Raw genomic sequence first — 12476 nt, 5'->3', positions numbered from 1 at the left:
TTTATCAAAGCCCAAATTATGTAGCTTCAATATTCTGCTTCTTTTTAGCATCCCAGAGGTCTTTTTAGTGCCTTCATCCCCAGGGAATTTTTACTCTCAACTAGGGCCCTAATAACAGGATAAATACTTTAGTTCTTTGGCTCTCCACACTCTAAACCCTGCAGCAGCTGAGAGTCCACTACCACCCCCTGCCCCAGATCTGGTAAGTCTGTCTGTGTACTCAGCCCACGAGGTACACTATGATCAGACCAAAGACCTGACGGCCACTAAGATAATTTCCTCACTGAGGTGGTCTCTACTTCAGATAAAAGGAACTTACAAATGAATCACAATTTTTATCACTGCTATGTGCTATGTAGTGCGATTGCTCTTCAGATAAGTGTCTCCCATAATAATTCCTCACAGTAGGCTCTAAAGTAGGAATCGTCCTTTCCGGGTCACATATGAGGAAGCAGGTTAAGAGAGATTAGGTGACTTGACTGAGATCGCACAGCGGGTGAGTTAATAGAGCTGGGATTTGAATCAGGCTGCCCTTAATGTTTCACTAACAGACGTTGAGTTCTTGGCAGGTAGCTTCCAGATGCTCAGAGCATCTCCATTGATAAAGAACATCCTTTCCTCATGAGACACTCTTGTTCCTAGTACTTGGGCATGTATTCTTATATATTTTAGGTAAGGCCTTTCTTATACCAAGTTCTAAGGTACTTTAGAACAAAGAGAAGTGTGAGGAGCATAAAAATAGTTATTCTGAGTGAGTCATCTGGAAAAGGCTGGGAGTCTCTCCTTGCCTGACCTCCAGAGGCAGATGAATTAGAAGAAAATAACAGTAGGGTATAGGAGAAGGAGGTTCAGGCAAAGAGAAGAAAGCTGTAAGAGTCTCTCGCTGTTCACCTTTTCCATAAAGAGGGTTCTGGAGCCATGCCCCTCACCTCCCAGCCCAGAGATCATTGAATCAGACATAAGTGGCAAGGACTCATTTGAATGCTGGTGATAGTAACCCACCTCATGCCTTGCATCATTTCACAATGCCCTACAGTCTTCTTCTCCTGGACATTTTTCATGAGATCTAACTCAAGTATTAGTGAGAGGGCCAGTAAGTAAGAACCCCAAGGCCTACACCGTGACCTTGATCTCTTTCCTGGAATACGAGCATATTGTGCTTAACATATGCTTTTCTAACTTCATTTTCCCCATCTGTGAAAACAGAGGCCAGGGGAGCTTGCAGTCACTGTCCTATGTAGCTATAAGGATAGAGTGAAAGTTTTTTGAATGGAAGCTCAGGGGCTGAGGACATTTAATTCAATTATTAAAAGGCTGAGGAGAAGAAGAAAAGGAAGGAGAAGAAAGCAAGGCTGTCCCATTTACGTATGGATTATTCAGATCTCAACTTTCTCCATGCCAAAGAAAGGGCATTGAAACATGGACACTCCGAAAACAATTTCTTACCTGTGTCTTCTGAGTACAGCCTTGCTCGTGCATTTTACAGAGCAACATATGTAAACAATCACATGCTCAGACAAACACATTGTGAGCTAATTTATAGAATGGAACAGTTTTACTCATCATTTCACAAGATGTCCCCACTCAGATTTTTCTGTTCTTGATCCTCCAGCCACCACCAAATCTGAAATACCCTCTGGGCATGCTTGGGTACAGGCTGGATGGTGGAAACTCAGGGAGAAAGATAGCACAGAAGAGAAAATAGGAAACATGTAGAGGAAGGGATGAGACAGAAAGGAACAAGATGACTTGTTCAATATCACGATGACAGTTACAGTTGGCACTGGGATGGAAAACCAGGCATCCTGGTCCAGGGTTCCTTCCCTTTTTCCTGTCACTTTCTTTCTGGATATGGATAGCCAATGTGAGGGATTGCAAGGAGTATTGTGGCTTAAGGAGAGGGACACAAGTAGGTTATCTCTGGGGGGCCAAATTAGTTCCACTACCTCTGTCCTAACTAGTAACCAAAACAGTCACATCCCATTACATTAGAAGCCAATGTGAGAACAGTATTTGGTTCTTTCTCACTCTCTTTTCTACTCTCTTCTATGTCTATTTCTTGTTCTCAACTTTCTTAACTCTCCATCCTCATCTCCTCTCCCTCTAATGTCCCTTTCCTAGCTTTTTAAATTTAATCTTCCCTCTTTCTCAAATTCTCAATTACTGGCTGGCTAATAGATAAGTGAAAAATGAGAAGGTGCTTGTAGGTGAGGGAAGATCAGGGCATACAGAGAGTGTGTGTAATGGACAAAGATGAAGTAGAAATGTGTAGAAGCTCACTACTGTCATTTGACCACAGTTAGTCTCCACATTTGCTTACAGTCAATGATTCTGTGTTCTCAATTGTACTTTTCTATTCCTGATCAACCCATGTTCTGAACCTCATCTATGAGTAACCATGGTATTAATAGCTTGAAAAATCCATCCAAGATCTCCCAACTTTCCCTTCTCTACCCCTCAGTTCTGATCTTCCCATCTTGAAAAGTAATCCTTTGAGTCTTCCCCCCAATCTACCTGAGCTTTGATCACTACATTGCTCTTATATTGTTACACAGGCAGATGATTCAGAAGAAAATAAGACTATAGGCAGAAGAGCATTCACAGGCACAGAGGAGAAAGCTGTAAGAGTCTATTGCCTCTCACATTCACCTTGGAGAGGATCCTACAGCCATGACATCATTGAATCAGACACAAGTAAAAAGGACTCCCTTGAAACCTGCTAATGATAACTTCACCTCCTGCCTCGCATCATTTCCCAATGATCTTCAATATTCTCATCCCAGATGTTTTTCATGAGGTTTAACTAAAATATTTCTTGCTATAATTTCAGTTTCAACCACAGCATAAGAATGAATCCCAATAGCTTCATCTCTCATGGCTTCCTAGGGCTCAGAGCAAAGAAGTGAGGCATTTTTACCCACCCGACCTCGACTTAGCCATGCAATTCACAAACCGCAGCCATCAAAACCCAAACTCCTTCCTGCTCATGGGAATTCCTGGCCTGGAGGCATCCCACTTTTGGATTGCATTTCCCTTCTGCTCCATGTATGCCCTGGCAGTGCTCGGCAACATGGCGGTACTCCTGGTGGTGCATTCAGAGTCTGCACTGCACCAGCCCATGTACCTGTTTCTATGCATGCTGTCCATCATTGACCTAGTGCTTTGTACTTCGATTGTACCCAAACTCCTTGCACTCTTTTGGACAAATGCTACTGAGATTGCCTTTGAAGCCTGTGCTGCTCAGATGTTTTTTATCCATGGCTTCTCAGCTGTAGAATCTGGTGTCCTGCTAGCAATGGCCTTTGACCGCTACTTGGCCATCTGCCGACCACTGCACTATGGGTCATTGCTGCCCCCGGAGGCTGTGGGCAAGCTGGGGGCTGCAGCTGTGTTTCGTGGCTTGGGGCTCATGACACCACTCACCTGCTTACTGGCAAGGCTGAGGTACTGTGACCGAGTGGTGGCCCACTCCTACTGTGAGCACATGGCGGTGGTAAAGCTAGCTTGTGGGGGCACACAGCCAAACAACATCTATGGCATCACCACTGCCACACTGGTGGTGGGGACTGACTCCATCTGCATCGCTGTCTCCTATGCACTCATCCTCCGGGCTGTGCTAGGCCTCTCTTCTAAGGAGGCAAGGATTAAGACTTTTGGCACCTGTGGCTCCCACCTGGGTGTCATCCTTCTCTTCTATACACCAGGACTGTTCTCATTCTACACGCAGCGCTTTGGCCAGCATGTACCTCAGCACATTCATATCCTCCTGGCTGATCTCTACCTTGTTGTGCCGCCCATGCTCAACCCCATCATCTATGGCATGAAGACCAAGCAGATCCGGGATGGGGCCCTCCGACTGCTGAAGCAGGGCTCTGTTCAGTCATGAAGTCTTCAACCCCACCCTAGAACCCTATCCTATTCCCTTAGCCCTTAGGAAAAGTTTAAGAGACCAGTGGTTCCCAGCATACTGGGGAGAAAAACCCGCACTCAATGGTATCCTTCCTTTGAGAAGGAGGTATAGCACAAATCTGATGGGGCAAAAACAATCAGGTATTTCCCAGTTGTGATGTAGACACTGTTACAAAGATCAGGGAGCCCTGTCTAATGGGAAACACGGTTACCAAGCTGACGATAGTCTCCCAGGGAATCCCATTCTGCTGTTCTGACCTGGCTCCTACCTTCCAGGAGATCCTGATAAAATGAGAAAGCTTTGACCACTGGTCTCACAAGGAGAAATAACTGTCATCCACAGTCAGGTGTTTCTACTCTAATAGGGATACTTGGATACCTCCCTCAGTGCGTGCTAAGTCTTTTGGAAGAAACACACTTGGGGAGGGAGGAAAGAGAATATTAGAGGCAGAGAGAAGGGTGGAGGACATACTCAAGAGGACATGACTACTGGTTGATCCTCAAGCTGGATGAGGGCAATCGGAGGTCCTCCCCTCCTCCCCTGTCCTTGGAATGTATACTCTGCCTACCATTCCCACAGTGGGAGCTGTTTCAAGAACATGCTCTCTCAAGGTTAAGGCATTGTTGAGACCATCTGAACTGAATACATGTTAAGATCTGTTAAGAACTTAACATGTTAAGAACTGAACCCAGTTAAGATCATCTCTATGAACTTTTAAGATTCTGGTGAGCCAGTATGGAGATCAACTCATCTTGGAGCTGCCCAAGCCAAACCCCATATGTAAGTTCCCTTACTTATTAAACCTGCCACCTACCAAGCTAAAGTGGTCTGCCTCTGTCTTAGGTCTCTCCCTGTCTTCCATATACGGGGCCAGTTTGTAAACTAACATAGATGAAATCAGAGCACTTAGTAATGGGTCATAGGGACAGCAATAAATAATCATGGGAAAACTGTGTCTGTTGTACAGAGGTGTAATGTCAATCTAGGAAGTTTCTCTGGAAGAGGAGAGCTTTTATCTTTTTGCTGAACATGCACTATGGACCAAATATATTGCTAAAATCTAAGGATATGGACTTGATTAGGTTAAAAATCCTTCTTTCATGGTGACTCCTCACTGTTAGAGGAGACCTACATATTGGGTAAGCACAAGGACCATAGGTATTGAGCAAGAACACCTAACTTTCTCAGGGAAAATGAGGTCCCAGGGCCTATTTCATCTTACCCTACCTCTGTACAGTTATGAAAGGCTGCTGTCCCAGAAGCCTTTGACCAGGCCTGGGTGTAAGGTGTGGGAACAAAGTCTCAGGCTAGATGACATCAAGTCTGACATCCTTAGTCTTTCCTTCCCCAGCCAGGGAATGGCCAAGTGGAGCTGCCACTGAGCCTCAAACATCCAGGGAAGAGACCAGGCACCTTCTTTGGAGACAAAACAGAAGGCATCCAATTTGACCTCCTGAGCAGGTTTATAAAAATGAAAGTGATGGCTATAACTAGAAGGCCTGTTAGATTCCAGGGTTCTCAGGGGCTCTGGTTCTGACATCTCTGCTCAGAATCTGCAGGCAGATTGATAGGTATTTGTCTCTGAGTAAAGCGTTTTAATAAGCTAAGAAAGAGCTTACACAAGAGAAGGTTTTCAGCAGGCTCAGGGTGACAAGCCACCAGAATTTCATCTAGTATTAATGGGTCGATTAGCTTTTAACATAGTAGTGCACCAAGAGGATGTGTATTGTTTTATTGTAGTCTCATAACCATTTTATGAGGAGCATATAATTAACTACTCCCACTTTACAAAACCAGAGGCAGAAGACTAGGGAGGTAGCAACTTGTCCAAGAAAGAAAGTAAATGTTAGCCATTCAAACTCAGATCTTTCTAATTCTAAATTCTGTACTTTTAATTCTTTACCAGGTGAGTTCCTATAAATCTAAACCCTAGGCCCAAGAATCTAATAAATTTTAACCTGGGAGTGAGAGGATAATTCTTTTCTTAACATCACTGACATTTCTGAGTACATGCAACATGAAAACACTATTCTAAGAGCTGGAAATATAATGGTGATTCAGGAAGATAAATGCCTGGTGACAAGTCAAATATGAAACCTCAGAAAAATCCTCTCATATACCCTCTGTGACTCCCATGTTACCATAATAATTCTTTTTTCACTCCAGGGTTCAGCACACATGAAATTAGTAGCTTTCATTTGACCACAGACAACCCATATTGCCAGGAAATCAGAGAACTCATATTGGCCAATAAATTCTAATTCCCAGGATGTTTAATTTGAACTATAGGGAAAGTCAACAGAAACAGCTACATCGTATTTGAGACTACATTGGTTATGGTTGGATTTATTTTCCCCAAACCACTTTTTTAATGAGGTATAATTTATCTTAAATAAATACATATATTAAGTGTATTTAATATATGTATTTATCTCTATCAAATGTATATATCCATATATGTATTTATCTCTATCAAATGTATATATCCATATAACCACCATCTTAATCAAGATACAGATTATTTCATAATCCCAGAAAGTTCCCTTGTGTTTCTTCCAGGCAATACCCTTGCTCCCTACTTTTTTCTTTCTTATATATCCAAATTTCTATGTAGTATTTCTCGTCAGCATTCTTGTAGTGTAGATTTGTTAATAAAAGAATTCTCTCACTTTTTCATGAAAATGACTTTATTTCAATTTTACTTTTGATGAAAATTTTTGCTAGCTATAGAATTATAAATTGACAGGTTTATTTTTACTTTCAGCACTTTACATAAGTTCCTTTATTTTTTTTCCTCTTTTTTTTTTATGAAAGTCCCCATTCTTATCTTTGTTTTCATATGTGTATTTTTTAAACTAGCTTCTATTACGTTTTTTTCTCTTTATCTCTGTTTTTCATCAGTTAGACTTTGTGTCATGTAATTTGTCTTCATTTTGCTTGGGGCTTACTGACTTGCTTGAGTCAATGGAGTGAAATGTCCAGTTTCTGGGCAAAATTCCCCCTAGAGATTTGGAAGTAGTTTTGGGAAAAGCTCCACAAAGAAAACTTAGCTCTTCTCTGAGCTGCACTCTGAGAAATAGCCTTCTTAACTCTATGGTATAGAAAGAATCACCCTTGTCTCCAAAGTTTCTGACATCCATCCTCACCTATTCCATTGCAGTTTATCAACTACTTGTTAGCCCCATGGGCCTCAGACATTCAGATCTCCTAGTCCTCTCCTTTCTGGAGATTTTGCCCCTTTGCCTTCTTTACTCATTTATTTAACAATATATGTTGAGCACCTACTATATAATAGATGTTGTTCTTGGAGCTGGAGATACGTCAGCGAACAAAACAGTCCCCAAATCTCGGACCTCATGGAATTTACATCCTAGCACACCACCTGCATTGGAAATGAGTGGCTGAGTATTCCACCTTTACTATTGATGCTTGAGCACTACTCAGAAGTCATACTGAGCAGCTTTCCTGGGTTTGGCAGGGCCAAACTTTCTCTCTAGCTCAAAGTAGAGACACACATGAGGGGAACCAAGAGAAAAAATCACTCCCTGAGCTGCAAATAAATGCTAAATAAATTCAGTACATACAGTGTTGTCCTATGAATTTCCCACCACCCACTCCCCTTTCTATTTCTTGGTATATGAGCTGGTTAACATTAGATTTAGGAGAAAAGAGCCAGTGTTAAGGTGAATATAGCTTACTTAGACATAATATTCTTATGTATACTAGGATTATAGTTCTTCTTTAGGCTTAGAAATAAAATGGTGGAAGAGTCCAGTGGAGAAAAGGAGAGAGGTACCTGCATAAATAGATATGCACACACATCCTCTCAGTGTGGTTCAGGCCTCTAGGTGAGGAAATGTTACAGTATATATGAGTCTGAAATAGTTCATCTCTAATCCAATACAGCAATGAAAGGATTATCAAGGTGATACTTTGATATGCTTCCAATGATCTCAGTCCCCAAGAACTATAATTATAGAAGATGATAGTGCCCCCAAAGGGCTCAACAGTTAGAACTGAATCATTGTAAAAACCTCAAAAATTAACTCTTCACAATTAATCCTCCTCCACCGCAAGATCCAGGTTGGCCCACAGGGGTCATGGTATCTTCTGCTATTCTAGGAAACATCAACCCTTTTCTGCTGGAAGCTCTTTAAGAGGCCCTGACGGATCTGCTTAGACTTGATGCAGTAGACGATGGGGTTCATGAAGGGAGGGACCAAAAAGTGCATGTTGGCCATGAGCACTGCCAGAGCAGGGTAGCTGTGCTTCTCTACTCGGTGCAGCACAGACAGCCCCAGTTTGGGCAAATAAAAGATGAGAACAATGCAGAGGTGTGAGACACATGTGTTGAGAGCTTTGAGCCGTTCCCCAGGTGATGCAATGCCCAGCACAGTCCGTAGAATCAGGGCATATGAGAGCATGATCAGGAAGGAGTCAAGGCCCAGTGAGAGGAGGATGGAGACCAGGCCTACCAAGCTGTTGATCTGGGTGTCTGAACAGGCCAGTCCCACGAGATCACAATGCAGGCAGTAGCAGTGAGAGAGGACACTGATCTGGGGAAAGAGCAGCCGCCGCAGGAGGATAGGTCCCGGGAGGTTGAGCAGGACAGCCCTCACCAGGATGGCAGCCCCCACTTTGGCCATAGCTGAGTGGGTCAGAATTGTGGCATAGTGCAGGGGGTCCCGGATGGCAACAAAGCGATCAAAGGCCATGGCTAGCAGCACACCAGATTCCACGTAGGTAAAGGCATGGATGAAGAACATCTGTGCTGCACAGAGATCAAAGGGCAGCTCACGAGCACCCAGCCAGAAGAGCTGCACCATAGTTGGGAAGGTGGAGGCACAGAGGCACAGATCGGAGGATGCCAACATGGACAGGAAGATGTACATGGGTTCATGCAAGGCTGGATCTGTGCGGATCAAAAAGAGGATGATACTGTTACCCATGATGGAAACCACACAGATGAGGTTGATGGGGATGGAAACCCAATGATGAGAAGCTTCCAGGCCTGGAAAGCCAGTCAGGAGGAAGGTAGAATGACCAGAAGAGCTGGTGTTACAGGCGAACATTCCAGGAGGGAGTTGTCCATTCTACAAGTAAGAGGCATTCATTCATTTGATCATCATTTATAAAGACCCTAAGTGTGGGCTGGAAAGGAAGAGCTGCACCATAACCCTTTCTTGGGCCCTGAAAGAAACCTTATTCCCCTGAGGAGACTTCTCCTTCATTTCCCATTCTCCTTCATTTCCTGGTTAATTTAATCTTCTCTTTGAATAAGTAGTATTGAATAAATTTTATGAGTTAATCTCTGCTTATTATTTTAGCCACTCAGTATCAGTCTTCTCTTGGGCCTAAAAAACCTCCTTTTTCCACTTACGCTACACCCAAAGCCCATCTTCAGAGTGTATTCTCAGACAAAATAATGAAAAAAGGAGAATAACTTTTGTTGAAATTTAGGATTATATTAGGAACAAGCAATATAGACTCCATTTCTATTTATTCTTAGAGAGAACTCAGGTGCATTCATTTTTGTTAGATTCTTTCTTCCCCAACAACCCCACCTCCACCTCACAGTCTGCTTGAAGTTGGCACATTTTCTTCTGACTCTGCCTTTGAGACAGTCCTGTGGACATAGACTCAAATTGAAGGCATTTTCCTCTTAAATATCTCTTTTTGGTCCCTTTTACCATAAAAGCTGTTACGACCGCCCCAGGTACTTTGAAGTTCTCAGTTGTAGACAGAAGGGTGAGGCTGACAGGACTTGAGGGGCACCACCTGAAGAGTCAGGCAGAGAAGCATGAGCTCGGAGCCCCACGGTTAATAATGTTAAGCAAGGAGCCCAGAGTATAGTGTGTAAGCTCATTCATTCCCACAACGTCACATTACACATTCAGGCTGCACAGTCTCCCCAGCTTCTGTCCTCAGCAACAGGACTGCATCACCATTTGTCTACTAAGCAGCTTGCCATAGCTTTGCACTATAAACTGAATGTCCTGCAGAACCACAGTTTGTAATTTCTCTACTTTCCCTCTAAAGCTCACCCTGCAGTACCTGTCAGGCCTTCCTCCCTTTCCCGTTATCCATGAAATCGCCAGGAAACACACACACACACACACACAGTATGTCTTTTCACTCTGTAACATATTCCCCAAATCAACTATATTTGAAATACCTCCTCCTTTCAGATCCCAGTGAAACTAATCTAGCCAAATATCACCATCATTTGTCTAGATGTTATAATAGCCTCCTACCTACTTTCTTCAGTCTTCCTGTATTCTGATTTACTGTCCAAATTTCCATTAGACTCATGATCAAAAGACTTAAGAAAAAGCAAGTGTGGACATTTAAATGAGTACATGCATAGGGAGGAAACGTGGTGATCAGATTTGTTTTAGGGAGATGTCTCCTTTCATAACTTTGTTTAGTGATGATCACTAGTCCCTGATGCTGCAGAATCGGGTCTAAGCAAGATCTTTATACCAGGTCCAGAAAGAGAAGGACCTTGTCCATCCACCAGCTGTAACCAACTCAGTCACCTCTCCCCTAAACATTATGAACACTACTCATAAGACATCTTTCTGCTTAACAAATTTACCATATTTGATCATTCTTAAAATATCTTTTTTGTTGAAATTTAAAATACACATAGAAAATCCTACATATTCTAAGTATAAAGCTTAATGAATTTCCTCAAAGTGAACACGCGCACGTAATCACCCAGATCAAGAAACAGAATACTGTTAGCCCCTCAGGAACCCCCCTATTACCCATTGCAGTTATCCTCTCAATGACAACCACCATCCTGACTTCTAATATCACAGATTCGTTTTGCCTAATAATGCAGTATATACTTTATCTGCCTTCCTAGGTTCAACTTTGTGTCTATTTGTTGAAGGAATGAATGGATGGTTTGATTTGTTTTTTAAATACCATCTTTCTAAACCGACTTTGTTATGTGTAAAGCACTGTGCTAGGAAATGACATATAGCAAAGAAAACTCACATAGGCAGGAATACCCTAAAGGAACTGGAACTGTTTGTTCCAGCATGAATGTGTACAGTTCCACCCATCGGTTTCTGATGGTGATTATTAATGTTAAGAATAGTTGTTATCATTTATTGACCATGTGCCAGACACTGAGTAAGGATGTTAACTACACTCTTCACAATAAGGAGCTGAGCCTGAGGCTGAATAACTTGCTGCAAGCCAAACATCTGGTCAGTGAACAGTCCTGACCTCATCTCAGCACTGATTCTCAAGGCCATGTGCTAGCAGACAGCTTATGAAACTTTTCCCAAACTGTCAGGCAAGACATGTATTATCTGATAGGCCAGGGCCCAAACGGAAAGACTTTTTTTCTTTGGATACAACTTAGTTCATACACAAAATAGCAGCTTGGAGGCCACCTGTGAGCAATGTTTTCACTGACTGTCATGCCACATAGCATCATATTGTTTTGTACAAAGCTTCCGTGAAATGACAGCAAAGCAAAATGACAACCACATACCACCTGAACAAAGGTCAGAGAACTCCCTTCTCCAGCAATTGGCAACTTGGACATTCCCTTTCTTCGTGATCCCTAGAGATTCCCTATATCACTGTGCTGGAGCTAAGTCCACCTTGAAATATCCCGTGGTGCCCTTTTTTGCCATGCCCCTTGCTTTTTGACACTTCTCCAGGGTCCTAAGCTTATTTTCTTACAAAGTAAGAGCCCAAAATTAACAAATTTGTCTTTTATAAATGCTCTCTACCCAACTGCTTACTCATTCCTCTAAGCCTGTGGGATATTTTTCCATTTTCTGATGAGGAAATTGGAGCTCAGAGAGGCCAAGTAACTTTCACAAGTTCATGAAGCTAGATGGTAGATCCATCTGGCCTAAAGACAAAGGTTATTTGCTTAATTGCTTCATATAATAAGTGATTCTGGCACTTTGTGACTATTAGATCCTTTGCCCTCAAGATAATTTGAAGGCCGGTTTCTCTGTCCCATCCCTCTAACCCCATCTCCCTCTAAAGCAGATGCAGTCTTGAGATCAGAGTAAGTTTACCTACTAAAAGAAGAAGTCCTCAGATCAATCCAGCCAGGCTTCTGCTTCCATCACTCACAACATTTTTCCAACCTTTCCACACAGGTTGTGGCTCATCCTCCAGGTGCAATGGCTGAGTTACCAGCACCCCTGCACCCAAGACTCAAGAAAGCTGCAGTGTCTGATACAAGGGAGGCTGCATCCTCCTCCTTCTGTTCTAATGCTGCGGGGGTGACAAGGAGTTCACCAAAATGTTGTGTCCTTGTGTAAAAAAAAGGACAATTATACTGACTTCACAGAGTGGTGCGAACATGGGGAAGACTAGCACATAGTAGGCGTTTATGAAAACGTAATAGTTAGCAGAGACACCCTAGGATTTCATATCCATTATCCTATGAATCTCCCTCCTTCCAAAGCCTGTGAATGGCATCATCCCCTTTCTATACATAAGGAAATAGAGCCTGAGAGGAGAGGAAACCTGTCGATGACCACATTAAAAGTAAGCAGAAGAGACTGACTTCAAGCACAGTCTGTTT

General features: G+C 42.8%; 2 protein-coding genes across 2 annotated transcripts; one reads left to right on the top strand and one right to left on the bottom strand.

The window, feature by feature from the left end:
- The first annotated feature begins 2926 nt into the window (after nucleotides 1-2926).
- Nucleotides 2927-3886, top strand: LOC109436969 (olfactory receptor 52P1-like). The gene has a single exon (XM_019715849.3). The coding sequence runs from the start codon at nucleotides 2939-2941 to the stop codon at nucleotides 3884-3886; it is 948 nt and encodes a 315-aa protein (XP_019571408.3). The 5' UTR covers nucleotides 2927-2938.
- A 4142-nt stretch (nucleotides 3887-8028) lies between these two features.
- LOC109436973 (olfactory receptor 51G2-like) lies at nucleotides 8029-8982 on the bottom strand. The gene has a single exon (XM_019715853.3). It carries the CDS (start codon nucleotides 8980-8982, stop codon nucleotides 8029-8031), a length of 954 nt encoding a protein of 317 aa, XP_019571412.1.
- Nucleotides 8983-12476: the final 3494 nt, after the last annotated feature.

The sequence above is a fragment of the Rhinolophus sinicus genome, chromosome 14 (genome assembly GCF_057876585.1).
Source record: "Rhinolophus sinicus isolate RSI-liver-muscle chromosome 14, RSI-T2T, whole genome shotgun sequence".
NCBI classification, from domain to species: Eukaryota; Metazoa; Chordata; class Mammalia; order Chiroptera; family Rhinolophidae; genus Rhinolophus; species Rhinolophus sinicus.
The sequence above is the reverse complement of the archived record's forward strand: the minus strand, read 5'-3'. Positions and strand labels throughout refer to the sequence as shown.

What these genes read in the sequence shown, in the direction of transcription:
- LOC109436969 (XM_019715849.3), top strand. Translation starts at nt 2,939, where the DNA reads ATGCAATTCACAAACCGCAGCCATCAAAACCCAAACTCCTTCCTGCTC.
- LOC109436973 (XM_019715853.3), bottom strand. Translation starts at nt 8,982, where the DNA reads ATGTTCGCCTGTAACACCAGCTCTTCTGGTCATTCTACCTTCCTCCTG.